General features: G+C 45.1%; 1 protein-coding gene across 6 annotated transcripts in view; it reads right to left on the bottom strand.

Annotated features, from left to right (window-relative positions):
* LOC122542484 (uncharacterized) overlaps positions 1 to 12,454 on the bottom strand; it is a 128,064-nt gene that overhangs the window by 49,481 nt on the left and 66,129 nt on the right. For all 6 annotated transcript variants that reach the window (XM_043680250.2, XM_043680251.2, XM_087981958.1 and 3 more), the window contains 2 exons: positions 5,772 to 5,813; positions 1,654 to 1,785 (listed from right to left, as the gene is read on the bottom strand). In XM_043680250.2, coding sequence (XP_043536185.2) covers positions 1,654 to 1,785; positions 5,772 to 5,813 — 174 coding nt within the window. The remainder of the gene's footprint in view (positions 1 to 1,653; positions 1,786 to 5,771; positions 5,814 to 12,454) is intronic.

Raw genomic sequence — 12,454 nt, 5'->3', positions numbered from 1 at the left:
CACAATGACCTTCAGATTAAACCAGTTGTCTCTCTCAAAGTAGTCTGGTAAGACCAAGGTGACTTTTTATTTGGAGGTCAACAGCTATCCTCTTCATTATCAACTATATAGTTGGTCATAGTAGGGATTCAATGATTCTATTCTATGTGGAAACAGGCCATTTGGCCCAGCAATTTCACACTGACCATCCCACCCAGAACCATCTGTTACCCTATCCCTATAATCCTGCATTTCCCGTGGCCAACCCACCCAACCTGCATATCCCTAGACACGATGGGAAATTTCCCATGGCCAATCGACCTGACCTGCACGTCTTTGGACTGTGGGAGGAAACTTACGCAGACATGGGGAGAATGTGCAAACTCCGCACAGTCACCCAAGGGTGGAATCAAACCCGGGTCCCTGATGGAGCGAGAGACAAGAAAACTGCAGATACTGGAATCCAAAGTAAAGAAGCAGGAGGCTGGAAGACCATAGCAAGCCAGGCAGCACCAGGAGGTGGAGAAGTCAATGTTTTGGATGTAATCCTTCTTCAGGATTATTAACTTCTCCACCTCCTGATGCTGCCTGGCTTGCTGTGGTCTTCCAGTCTCCTGTTGGTCTACCCTGGTGCTGTGAGGCAGCAGTGCCAACCACTGAGCCATCATGCTTCCCCACCACTGAGCCATCTCCTTTTGTGTTTTCTGCAAATTTCCCAATCACACCTACCATGTTTAACACTGAAATCATTCACATATGCTACAGAAAGCAACTGCGTGGAACGCCACAAGAAACTTCCTGCCATTTGCAAAAACATCCATTTCACCACCACCCTTTGTTTCCCCCCTCTGAGCCAACTTTGGATTCAATTTCTCACACTCCCCACCAGCTTGAATTCTCTTGTCCAGTTTTCCATGTGGAACCTTGGTCAATGCCTCACTCAGACCCATGTGGACAACTTCCACTTTAATGAATAAAATAATAAGACAGCGTCCAGTAACTGGATTGGCAAAAAAAACTCATCTGGTTCAGTGGTGCCAGCATGATGACACAGTGGTTAGCACTGCTGCTTCACAGCGCCAGGGACCCGGGTTCGATCCCACCCTTGGACGACTGTCTGTATTGAGTTTGCACATTCTCTCTGTGACTACATGGGTTTCCTCCGGGTGCTCCGGTTTCCTCCCACAGTCCAAAGATGTGCAGTTCAGATGAATTGGCCATGCTAAATTGCCCTTAATGTTCAGGGATGGGTAGGTTAGGTGCATTAGCCAGGGGTAATGGTAGAGTATTGGGTAATGGGTTTGGGTGGGTTACTCTTCGGAGGGTCGGTGTGGACTTGTTGTGCCAAAGGGCCTGTTTCCACACTGTAGGATTCTATGATTCTAAAACAATGTCCTTGGACAAAGGGAATCTCCTGCCCCTACCTGTTCTGACTCCAAATCCACACGGATGTGGCTCTTAACCACCGTCTGAAAGGGTGAGTAAGCCATTTAGGGGGCAAGTAGACTTGGCGAGTACTCGCCAGTAACATTCAGATTGTAAAAAGGGTTTTCTTTTTTAACAGAAGATATTGAAAGACTGAAGGGCCTCCTCCTTTTCCTATGGTTGTCTTTTTGCCGCCTGTGCTAGAGGTTAGCCAAGAGCTCTGTCCGCTTTCAGGTTGTATGTTCTCACCTGGCCTCTGGCAGACTCCAGTTCCTGGTTTTGCTCCTCCAGCTCACTATTCCGAGTCTGCAGCATGTCCCAAACCTTCTGTAACTCCTCTCGCACCAGAAAGAGCTCACTATCCACTTCCTCCAGCGATGCCTGTTAATGTAATACAGTGTGCTGGGATTAGAATGTACAATCACAGGACCATAGCAGGCCATTCAACCCGTCCTGCCTGTCTCAGCTCTTCACAAGTGCCATCCAATTAGTCGCGTTCTCTCTACCCAGGTTTTCCTTTTCAAATATTTATCTAATTTCCCTTCTGAGAGAAATGGTTGAATCCCTTTCAGGAAGTGAATGTCAGATTACATCAACTCACTGCCAAGAATGACAGGCTCATATCTTTTAGATTTTGCCGTCTATCTTAAATTGATAATCTCTGGTCACCAAATCTCCGGCCCGCAGAGACGGATTCAACTTTTGGGAATTGAGAATGCTCAGCTGCAAATGGTTCTCGATTACTTTAGGATATCTGGTCAGCATGGACGAGTTGGGCCGAACGATCTGCTTCCATGCTGTACATCTCTATGGTGCTAAGTGCTTCCAAAAACTCTCCTGAACAGTCTGGCCCTAATTCTCAGACTATCCCCTAATTGTAGAATCCCCAATCAGTTTACCTTCATCTACCCTTAGGAATTGACCGACAGGTTTAGACATTACATTTTGATCGGCTCAGGCTGGGAGGGCCGAAGGGCCTGTTCCTGGGCTGTAAATTTTCTTTGTTCTTTACCCTATCTTTTCCTGTTAATATCTTGAAGACAGTTCAATTAGATCACCCCTTAATCTTCTAAATTCCCTGCTTACCTGTAAAGTATTTATTTGCCAGCACACCCCAAATCACACTGAGTTCAATATTTCAAACGGTGCTTGAGGAATTGGAACATGGAAACAGGCCACTTAGCCAATCACATCTGTGTCAGCCTTTCCCTCTGTGCTAGCAATACAGCTGAGGATGGCCAATTGCAAGAAAATTAGCAGACTGATTCAAGATAATTATTTGAAACAAAAATTCACATGCAACTAATTTCTTTACTGTCCTGTGTCATTTATGCAAGTTTCCAATGCTTAGAAGCAAGTTCAAAAATACTAATGTTGAGAGTGTGGTGCTGGAAAAGCACAGCCGGTCAGGCAGCCCGAAACATTGATTCTTCTGCTTCTCGGATGCTGACTGACTGGCTGTGCTTTTCCAGCACCACACTCTTGTCTCTAATCTCCAGCATCTGCAGTCCTCCCACTCTCTCCTCAAAAAAACTAGTGACCATTTAACCGTTGTCAATTAGAGTCATACAGCACGGAAACAGACTGTTCGGTCCAACTCATCCATACCGACCAAGTTTCCCAAACTAAATTAGTCCCATTTGCCTGTATTCTGCCCATATCCCTCTAAATACTCAATTGTTGGAAAAATGCATCTGGTTCACTAATGTCCTTCAGGGAAGGAAACTGCCATCCTTACCCGTCTGGCCTACATCAGGTGACTCGAGACCCACAGCAATATGGTTGATTCTTAACTACCCTCTGGACTATTAGGGATGGGCAATAAACATTGGCCCAGCCAGTGACACCCACATTCCACAAGTGAATATAAATAATATTGCTTTGGTTTGCGCAAAAGCTAGGTTGGAAACCAAAACAAACTTAGGTTTGATATCCAGACGTTTCATTACCTGGCTAGGTAACATCATCAGTGGCGACCTCCATGTGAAGCAAAGCTGTTGTCTCCTGTTTTCTGTTTATATATTTGTCCTGGATGGGGTTCCTGGGGTTTGTAGTGATGTCATTTCCTGTTCATTTTCTGAGGGGTTGGTAGATGGTATCTAGATCTATGTGTTTGTTTATGGCGTTGTGGTTGAAGTACCAGGCCTCTAGGAATTCTCTGGCATGTCTTTGCTTAGCCTGTCCCAGGATAGATGTGTTGTCCCAGTTGAAATGGTGGGTTTTTTTTAGGGGGATCTCCGCTATCAGGATTCATAGCAGAAGCAGTCGTGCAAAGACTAGAACAAACAGTCCTCCCAACCATCAAACCAAAAATCTGGGTCTGCTACGTAGATGACAACTTTGTCATCACAAAATGAAACAAGATAGAAGAGACATTTAACATCATCGACAATACCCTCACAGGCATAATGTTCACCAAGGAGGAAGAAACCGACAACAAACTCGCATTCCTGGACGTCACAGTCGAAAGAACGGACAACGGAGAACTACAAACCTGCGTATACAGAAAACCGACAAACACTGACCAAATACTTAACTACACCAGCAACCATCCCAACACACACAAACAAAGCTGTATCAGAACGCTATTCCAACGAGCCACATTACACTACAGCACAGACGAACTTTGGAAAACGGAGGAGAACCACCTATACAACGTATTCAAGAAGAACGGATACTCAAAAAATACAGTCCGCAGATTCCTCAAGAACAAACCACGACAAGCAGACTAAACACAGCCAGAAATCCTAACCACCTTACCATACATCAAAGAAGTTTCAGAAATGACAGCCAGACTACTAAGACCCCTCGGAATCCTAGTAGCACACAAACCCACCAATACTCTCAAACAAAAACGTACAAACTTAAAAGACCCAGTACATCCCATGGACAAAACCAACGTCGTCTACAAAATTCCATGCAAGGACTGCCACAAACACTACGTAGTACAAACAGGAAGAAAGTTAGCCACCAGGATACATGAACACCAGCTAGCCACAAAAAGACACGACCCTCTCTCCCTCGTAGCCCTACACACGGAGGAAAAAAACCACCATTTCAACTGGGACAACACATCTATCCTGGGACAGGCTAAGCAAAGACATGCCAGAGAATTCCTAGAGGCCTAGTACTCCAACCACAACGCCATAAACAAACACATAGATCTAGATACCATCTATCAACCCCTCAGAAAACAAACAGGAAATGACATCACCACAAACCCCAGGAACCCCGTCCAGGACAAACATATAAATAGAAAGCAGGAGACAACAGCTTCGCTTCACTTGGAGGTCGTTACTAAGGATGTTACCTAGCCAGTAATGAAACGTCTGGATATCAAACCTACACCTCAGCGAGCAAACATACACCCTAAACCTCAATCTGAGCTACAAACCTTCACAAACCTTGCAAAAATTATTTACAAGGTATTCCCACATCTGAAATACCAGATTGTATTGCAACAAAGTATAAAAATCATGACTACTTTAAAGCAGTCATGTGCATGCATATACACATATACCATATGTGTACCTGCATAGATTGATCTCACGTATAAGTCACCCCCTTACTTCACCACAAATCTTGTATTTTCCATATACCTCATGTAAAAGTCGACCATAGTTTTTCACAGTCACAGATCAACAGTTATGAGTCAATGTGCCTGCCCGTTGCACTCCACTCCGGCTTTCCAGTCTGCTAGCTGTACTGCTCCGTTCTGGTCTTCCAGTCCGCCAGCCATCATGTTCCACTCCAGGTTTTCAGAATTACTGTAATGGTACAACTGTACAAGGCGACCGCTGTATCCATGGAGTTGGTTTCAGTTACACGCAGTTCACCATGGCCTGAACATATTACAGGGAACGTTCCAGAACCAGGGACTGGGGGGGGCTACCGGGAAGGTAAATTTCCCATTTTACCTATTTTGTAGATAAATATTCATTCCCTCTAAAACAATACCTTGTGTATAAATCAATCCCCTAATTTCAGATTTTAAAAAAGTCTTCAAAATTCGACCTATACACAAGTATATGCGGTACCTGTGTGTGTGTGTGTACACACAGTGCTTTGTCACTACAGCAAGACACAACCACAGAGGAAAAACAGCGTTAACTCTTCAAGTCCAGTGCACCTTCATCTTGATGAGTTCCAAACAAGGGTCACTGGACTCAAAACGTTAACTTTGTTCCTCTCTCTACCATTGCTGCTGGTCCACCTGAGTTTCTCCAACATTCTGAGGTGCAGATCTCCAGCAGGTTATTGTTTATTAAACAACTCCAAACATGGAAAGTAACCTCTTCCCACAGTTAATTGCCTGTTGAAAGCTTGCATATGTTTCAAGAATGAATTTGCCTGAAACAACATCTTACCTTAATTTCTCCTGGCTTGCTCAATTTGACTTCTTCAAGTTCCTGAAAAACACAAGACCAGAAGATAAATTGTTAAAAAATAATAAGCTCTCCAAAAGTTGCATAGGAGCACTGACCTTCTCACCACAAGGTAACAATGTGGAATCTTGATTGACAGGGATCATCCTGGTGAACTGCCTCCCAAGAAAGGAATCTTTCCTTAAATAAGGGGGTGAAAACTGCTCACAGTGCTCCAAATGGGATCGCCTGTGCTTGTCTCACATTGTGCTTGTGGGATTCCTTATAGCCACCCATGAGGGTGGAGGGGCCCAGATTAAAGTCTCAGCTGACAGGTGGCACCTCCAGCTGGAGTCATAAAACGTGGCAGGAGAGAAATTAAATGAGTTCCTTGCTCCTGATCCTCCCTACCCAAGAGCATTCCCATTGGAAAGTGTGACGACGCCGTCACTTTAAAAGATTATTTTGTCCTTTTTTTTTAAAAAAGTGAGTTTGTAAGGTAGAGGTGCAGAACTGGCTCCCGAGGACAATTTAAACAAACAACTTGCAATGCCTTGAGGTGAAACATTGGAAGCAGCCTGGATGTGGCCAGATCTCTCATACCAGACTTTCTCGTTGCCTTTAGCTTTAGCAGCAGAAGCCGTTGTAGTCTCAAAAAAGTCAGAAGCTTCAGTGAATGTCTCTCTTGGCTGTAACACACTCTGAATATTCTCTCGATATTTCTTCCTCCTGGATTGGAGATCTGTATCTAAGGATATATGTCTGAATTTGCTTTTTTGCCAAGGGGTGTGTTTATGGGATGTTACTGTATTGGAACAGTTCATTAATAATAGCTCCAGTATCTATTATTCTGCTACATTTTCCAATTGTTGTTATTCTGAATTCCTCTTACGTTTGTTTGCATTTTCACTGCAGTTTTTAAATAAATTGTGTTTTGCTTAACATTTGGCAAGTGACATTGCATCTGGATCATTGCACTTCACATTTGCCTTCAAAATTTAAAAAAAAGTTAGGGTCTAAGCTATTTAGAGGGGGTTTTGGCCTGGTCCATAATAAAAGGCCATGGGCAAACTTCACATGAGTTTGGGGATATATTCAACTGTGATGCTCCCACACTGTTATCCTCTCAACTCATCATCCATACTTGTCAAGGCAAAATGGTATCCTGGCAAGATAACCCTGAACACCAACCCGGGTTAGAGTATTTTGAGGAGGTAATTGGAAGGCAAAGCAGTGAGGACCTGCTCTGAAGTCAACTCAACAGCAGCCTGCATTGTTTATCAGCCCATAGCAAGTGCATTCAGAAAACGCACTCACACAATGCTAATTCCCTTGGTGGGAACTTGGGATATATCATGAGAAAATGATTCATCTCCCTCAATGCTTCAATGGGAGTAGGATAGAGACCCTGTGAATGGGCAACCAGGAAAGCTGTCAAGGCTTGATGGACTGAATGGCCTGTAATTACTACGCATCCTGTTCTTTGAACTTCATGCAGCTAGGAGGATATTAAACTCTGTGGTTCTCATCTTCTAAATTAAACTTGGCAGGTTTCAGGGAAAGTTGCTACTTTTCAACAAGTTTGCATTTAGAGGAGAGAGCAGGAAAATGGCCAGGAAGCTGGAATCAAGCAGCTCACTGATAGTAAATGAAAGTGAGGACTGCAGATGCTGGAGACCAGAGTCTAGATTAGAGTGGTGCTGGAAAAGCACAGCAGGGCAGGCAGCATCTGAGGAGCAGGAAAATCAATGTTTCAGGCAAAAGCCCTTTATCAGGAATTCCTGAAGGGCTTTTGCCCGAAACGTCGATTTTCCTGCTCCCTGGGTGCTGCCTGACCTGCTGTGCTTTTCCAGCACCACTCTAATCTAAAGCTCACTGATAGTAACCAGCTGTTCCTGGGACATTGCTACACAGACTCTCCCTCAAAACCTGGAAAAGGCACCTTCGAGTCAAAAGGTATGGTGCTGGAAAAGCACAGCTGGTAAGGCAGCATCCGAGGAGCAGGAGAGTCGACGTTTCGAGCATAAGCTCTTCATCAGGAATGGGTTCTGACCTTCCTCAAAATCACCTTCGAGGTAACCCAGCAACCAAATAAACCTCTCAAGGTGCAGCAAGGCTTCACTGATACTTCCCACGCCAACCCAACGCTCCTCATCCTCACAGAGAATACCACTGCCAACTGTGGGCGGCACAGTGGCTCAGTAGTTAGCACTGCTGCCTCACAGCGCCAGCCAGGGACCCAGGTTCGATTCCAGCTTCAGATGACTGTCTGTGTGGAGTTTGAACATTCGCCCCGTGTCTGTGTGGGTTTCCTCCAGGTGCTTTGGTTTCCTCCCACCATCCAAAGATGTGCAGATCACATGAATTGGCCATGGGAAATTGCCCAGTGTGTTCAGGGACGTGGAGGTTAGGTGCATTAGTCAGGGTATAAATGTAGGGGATTGGGTCTGGGTGGGTTACTTTTTGGAGGGTCGGTGTGGACTTGTTGGGCTGAAGGGCCTGTTTCCACACAGTAGGGATTCTATGAACTGTATCGAAGAGGTCACCATCTCCTGGCCCATGAGTTTTCAGCTCACGAAGCATTCAGATCGATTAGTGCAATTTCACTCAACATGTGCTCGCCCTGTCTTGATGCGTCCAGGCTGATTGATTGGCCTTGGCTTGCTAGTCCCCGGGCTCTGTCTGCTTCACTTGTAGGCAGTCTGTCTGTCGTTCAGATACCAACAGTCCAACCTACACAATCAATACATCACTGCTCAAAACTCGGCCCTTGAATTAGCCACTCGCCCTACTGAAACAAATTCGACAAAACCTTTCTTCCAAGTGGCCGCTCTGAACTATGTTCATTATTAAAGTTTGTTCAGTTTATTCAGGCAGAGAGTGGCTCTATGGAGCAACATTGGAGGGGGCTGCTTGATTGCAAAGCAGCAGATAACTCTTACTACTGCTGCAGTTAAGTAGCTAGCAAGTACTAATAGCTTATCCCCCACTATGGGCGGCTCGGAGGCTCAGTGGTTAACGCTGCTGCCCTACAGGGCCAGGGACCCGGGTTCGATTCCTGCCTTGGGTGACTGTCTGTGTGGAGTTTGCATGTTCTCCCAGTGTCTGCGTGGGTTTCCTCTGGGTGCTCCGGTTTCCTCCCACAGTCCAAAAGATGTGCAGGTTAGGTGTACTGGCCATGCTAAATTGCCCGTCGTGTTAGTGTGTTAGTCAGGGGTAAATATAGGATAGGGGAATGGGTCTGGGTGGGCTACTCTTCAGAGGGTCGGTGTGAACTTGTTGGGCCGAAGGGCCTGTCTCCATACTGTGGGGAATCTAATATAATCCGACCATAGAAGCTGAAGGAGGTCATTTCAATTTACAGTCAAACATAGAGTGACATTCACTCACAAACACACCCTCACACAGACACAAAGACAAACTCACATGGACAGACACAGATAGACACACACTCACATAAACAGAGACAAATAATTTCCTACACACACAGGCAGATACTTACACAGAGACAAATACACACAGACAGGCACAGGTGCACACGCGCACACACACGCAGATACATAAAGGCGCACACATGTGCACGCACATGTTCACACACACACCACTGAAGAAGTCATATCAGATTCGAAATGATTACTCTGTTTCTGTCTCCACCAATGCTACCAGACCTGCTGGAGTTTCTCCAACACTCTGTGTTTAACAGGCATCCTCTTAGCTTTTTCTCCCAAACTTACTGAAACACTGAGATGGTGGTGTGGTGATTACGTCACTGGACTCTAGTAACCCAGAGACTCAGGCTAAGGTTTTGGGGACACGGGTTCAGATTCTCCCAGGACAATTGACAGAAATTAAATTCAAAAATTAAAGATTCATCTCCTGGTCTCTGCTGTGAGTTTACCAAGAATGACAGAACTACCTTCCTTTCAGTAACATTATTAGGTTTCTAAAGGCGATTTATACTGGACTCAAAACGTTAACTCTGTTTCTCTCTCCACACATGCTGCCAGACCTGATGAGTTTCTCCATCGCTGTCTGTCTTGGCTATTAGCCATTGGTTGGTCGGGGAGAAGGCTGTGAGAATAAATGAGTCGGCCGGAGATGAGGAGTGATTCCATGGGCATTCCAACCAGAGCTGGAAAAGCCCCAGCCAGTTCCTCTCCCCAGCCCCCGTTTCCAACATGGAGGTACTTACAGCTCCTTGACCATACTCTGGCTGAGATCACATGACCCAGCATTGGTCAAGCGTCAAACCTGGACCCTTTCTCCTCTGGACACTCAAAACAAAATCAGGAGGTGTGACCACCCAAAGAGGTAAGGCCTGTGACTGTCTCAAACACTCACTGTGTAAAGAAATGTAAAATAATACATTAATATTGAAAATGTACAGTGAATTGTCAAGGCTTTGATACTCCTTCACTTCAGAACTGGTGTGAGGAAACATCCTTTTGCAAAGCAGTGAACAATCCATGAAGAGAAAGCCACAACTATCGGATTGCTTAATAATTAGTTAGCGAGTCTTTAACTCACTTAACCAAGAAGGCTCTGAGACCATCTTTCATGCAGGTTTACGGAGCTTGAATGAAAGAGCCACTTAATACGCATTTTGTCAATCAGCCTGTTCAGAGATACCATTACACACCTCTGGAGCAGGTGGGACTTGATTCTCGGTCTCCTGCCTCAGAGGTATGGACACTTCCACAGCAGGGAAAAAAGTTAGGACTGCAGATGCTGGAGATCAGAGTCGAGACTGTGTTGCTGGAAAAGCACAGCCGGTCAGGCAGCATCCAAGGAGCAGGTGAATTGACGTTTCGGGCATAAGCTCTTCCTCAGGGTTTAAGCCCGAAACGTCGATCCTCCTGCTCCTCGGATGTTGCCTGACAGGCTGTGCTTTTCCAGCACCACAGTCTCGACACTTACAACACCACACCGGCGTCATTCAATATTATAACATGGAAAGAAATCTGTTCAATTGGAATTGGTTTCATATCACATTATTTAAAATTGAAGAGTCTCCCACTCAAAATATCGAGGAGGCAATTTTTGTTCTGTCTCAGAGGGCTGTTAGAGTGAGGAATTCACTTTCCCAGAAATCAGTGGTGGCTGGATGGTCAGATATATTCAAGGCTGAGATGGATAAACTTTCAATGGACGAGCAATCGCGGCAGGTTCCTGTGCAGGTACAGCAAGCAATCAGAAGAGCTAATAGAACGTGTTGTTTTATTCTGAGGGGGATTGAGTACAGGAGTAGGGAGCTGATGTTTCAGTTCCACAGAACATTGGTGCGACCACATTCACCGTGACTGGATGCGTGTTTAGTTGGCTGGACGGCTGGTTTGCGTAGCACAGTGACAGCAACAGCATCGGTTCAATTCCCACACTAGCTGTGGTCAACATGAAGGTCCTACTCTCACCATCGCCCCCTACCTGAGGCACGGTGGCCTTCAAGTTAAACTCGACAACAGTCATCTCTCTTTCATGTGAATCGTCCACTGGGACTATGGAAACTTTCTCTTAGCTTTTCACAGTACTGGTCACTGTACTTACAGAAAGACATTAATGCATTGAAAGCAGTTCAGAGACAATTAGTCCCTGGAATGAGTGGATTGTCTTGTTAGCCAAGGCTAAACCTATATCCACTGGAATTTAGAAGATTCAGAGATGGCTTAATTGAAACATAGGCAGAAGTGGGTACTGAAGATGTTGGAGATTAGAGTCTAGATTAGTGTGTTGCTGGAAAAGCACAGCAGGTCAGGCAGCATCCGAGGAGCAGGAAAATCGACATTTCCTCATGTAGCAGAATCTAGAACGAGGGATTTAAAAACTAAATGTTGCCCATATAAGACAGAGATGAGGAAATGTGTTCTCTCAGAGGGTTGAGTGTTTTTGGAATTCCCTTCCACAAAACGCAGTGGGCGCAGAACCCTTCAATAGTTTTAAACCAGAGATAGATAGATTCATGATAAAAGATTATCGGCAACATGCAAGACTGCAGCCATTGAGGTTAAAATCAGATCAGGCACGATCTTAACGAATGAGACAGCAGGCTCGAAGGGCTGAGTGGCCACTCTCATTCCTTGTTTGTAGATTAAAAGGGGAGGGCAAACAGGAAAGTGGACGGACAAACAAGTGAACCGAGGGGAGTAGGTCAATCAGACGCTCGGGCCTGCTCCACATTCAATAAAACTTGTAACCATCAGATCAACCAGGAGGGGCCAAATGGCCTACTCCTGCTCCTGGACCTTGTGATCAGTCCATCAAGACAATTTGCAGAAAATGAATATCTAAGGGTTGAGAGGGAGTGATGAAGATAGGAGATGCTGTTGTTGACTTAATCACTAGAAATAACTGAACATTTCTCAATCCTTTTGGCTTGTTGCTTTCATTTATGCTATATTTTTTATTCCAGTTTTGGAATCAAGTGTGTAAGCAAGATGGCGGCAGTTACATCGGTGGAGACAAGATGGTGCCGAAGAGCAGTGACTTTGTTCCAGCGGCAGCGAAGGGGTCTCAGGCCTAGCCACCAGGCCCATGACAGAGCACTTAACAAGAACAACTTTAAAGCTGGATCCTTCTTTTATTTCTTCATTTTTCTGCCTTTATTTTCTAACTTTTGGTTTCTTTTCTGTGTTTTAAGATGGCTCTGGAGAGTATCGTGTCACAAGATACACATGACAACGAACAAATCA

This window comes from Chiloscyllium plagiosum, unplaced genomic scaffold, assembly GCF_037043375.1.
Source record: "Chiloscyllium plagiosum isolate Xiang-an unplaced genomic scaffold, Cpla_swu_hap1 HiC_scaffold_42, whole genome shotgun sequence".
NCBI lineage: Eukaryota > Metazoa > Chordata > Chondrichthyes > Orectolobiformes > Hemiscylliidae > Chiloscyllium > Chiloscyllium plagiosum.
The sequence above is the reverse complement of the archived record's forward strand: the minus strand, read 5'-3'. Positions and strand labels throughout refer to the sequence as shown.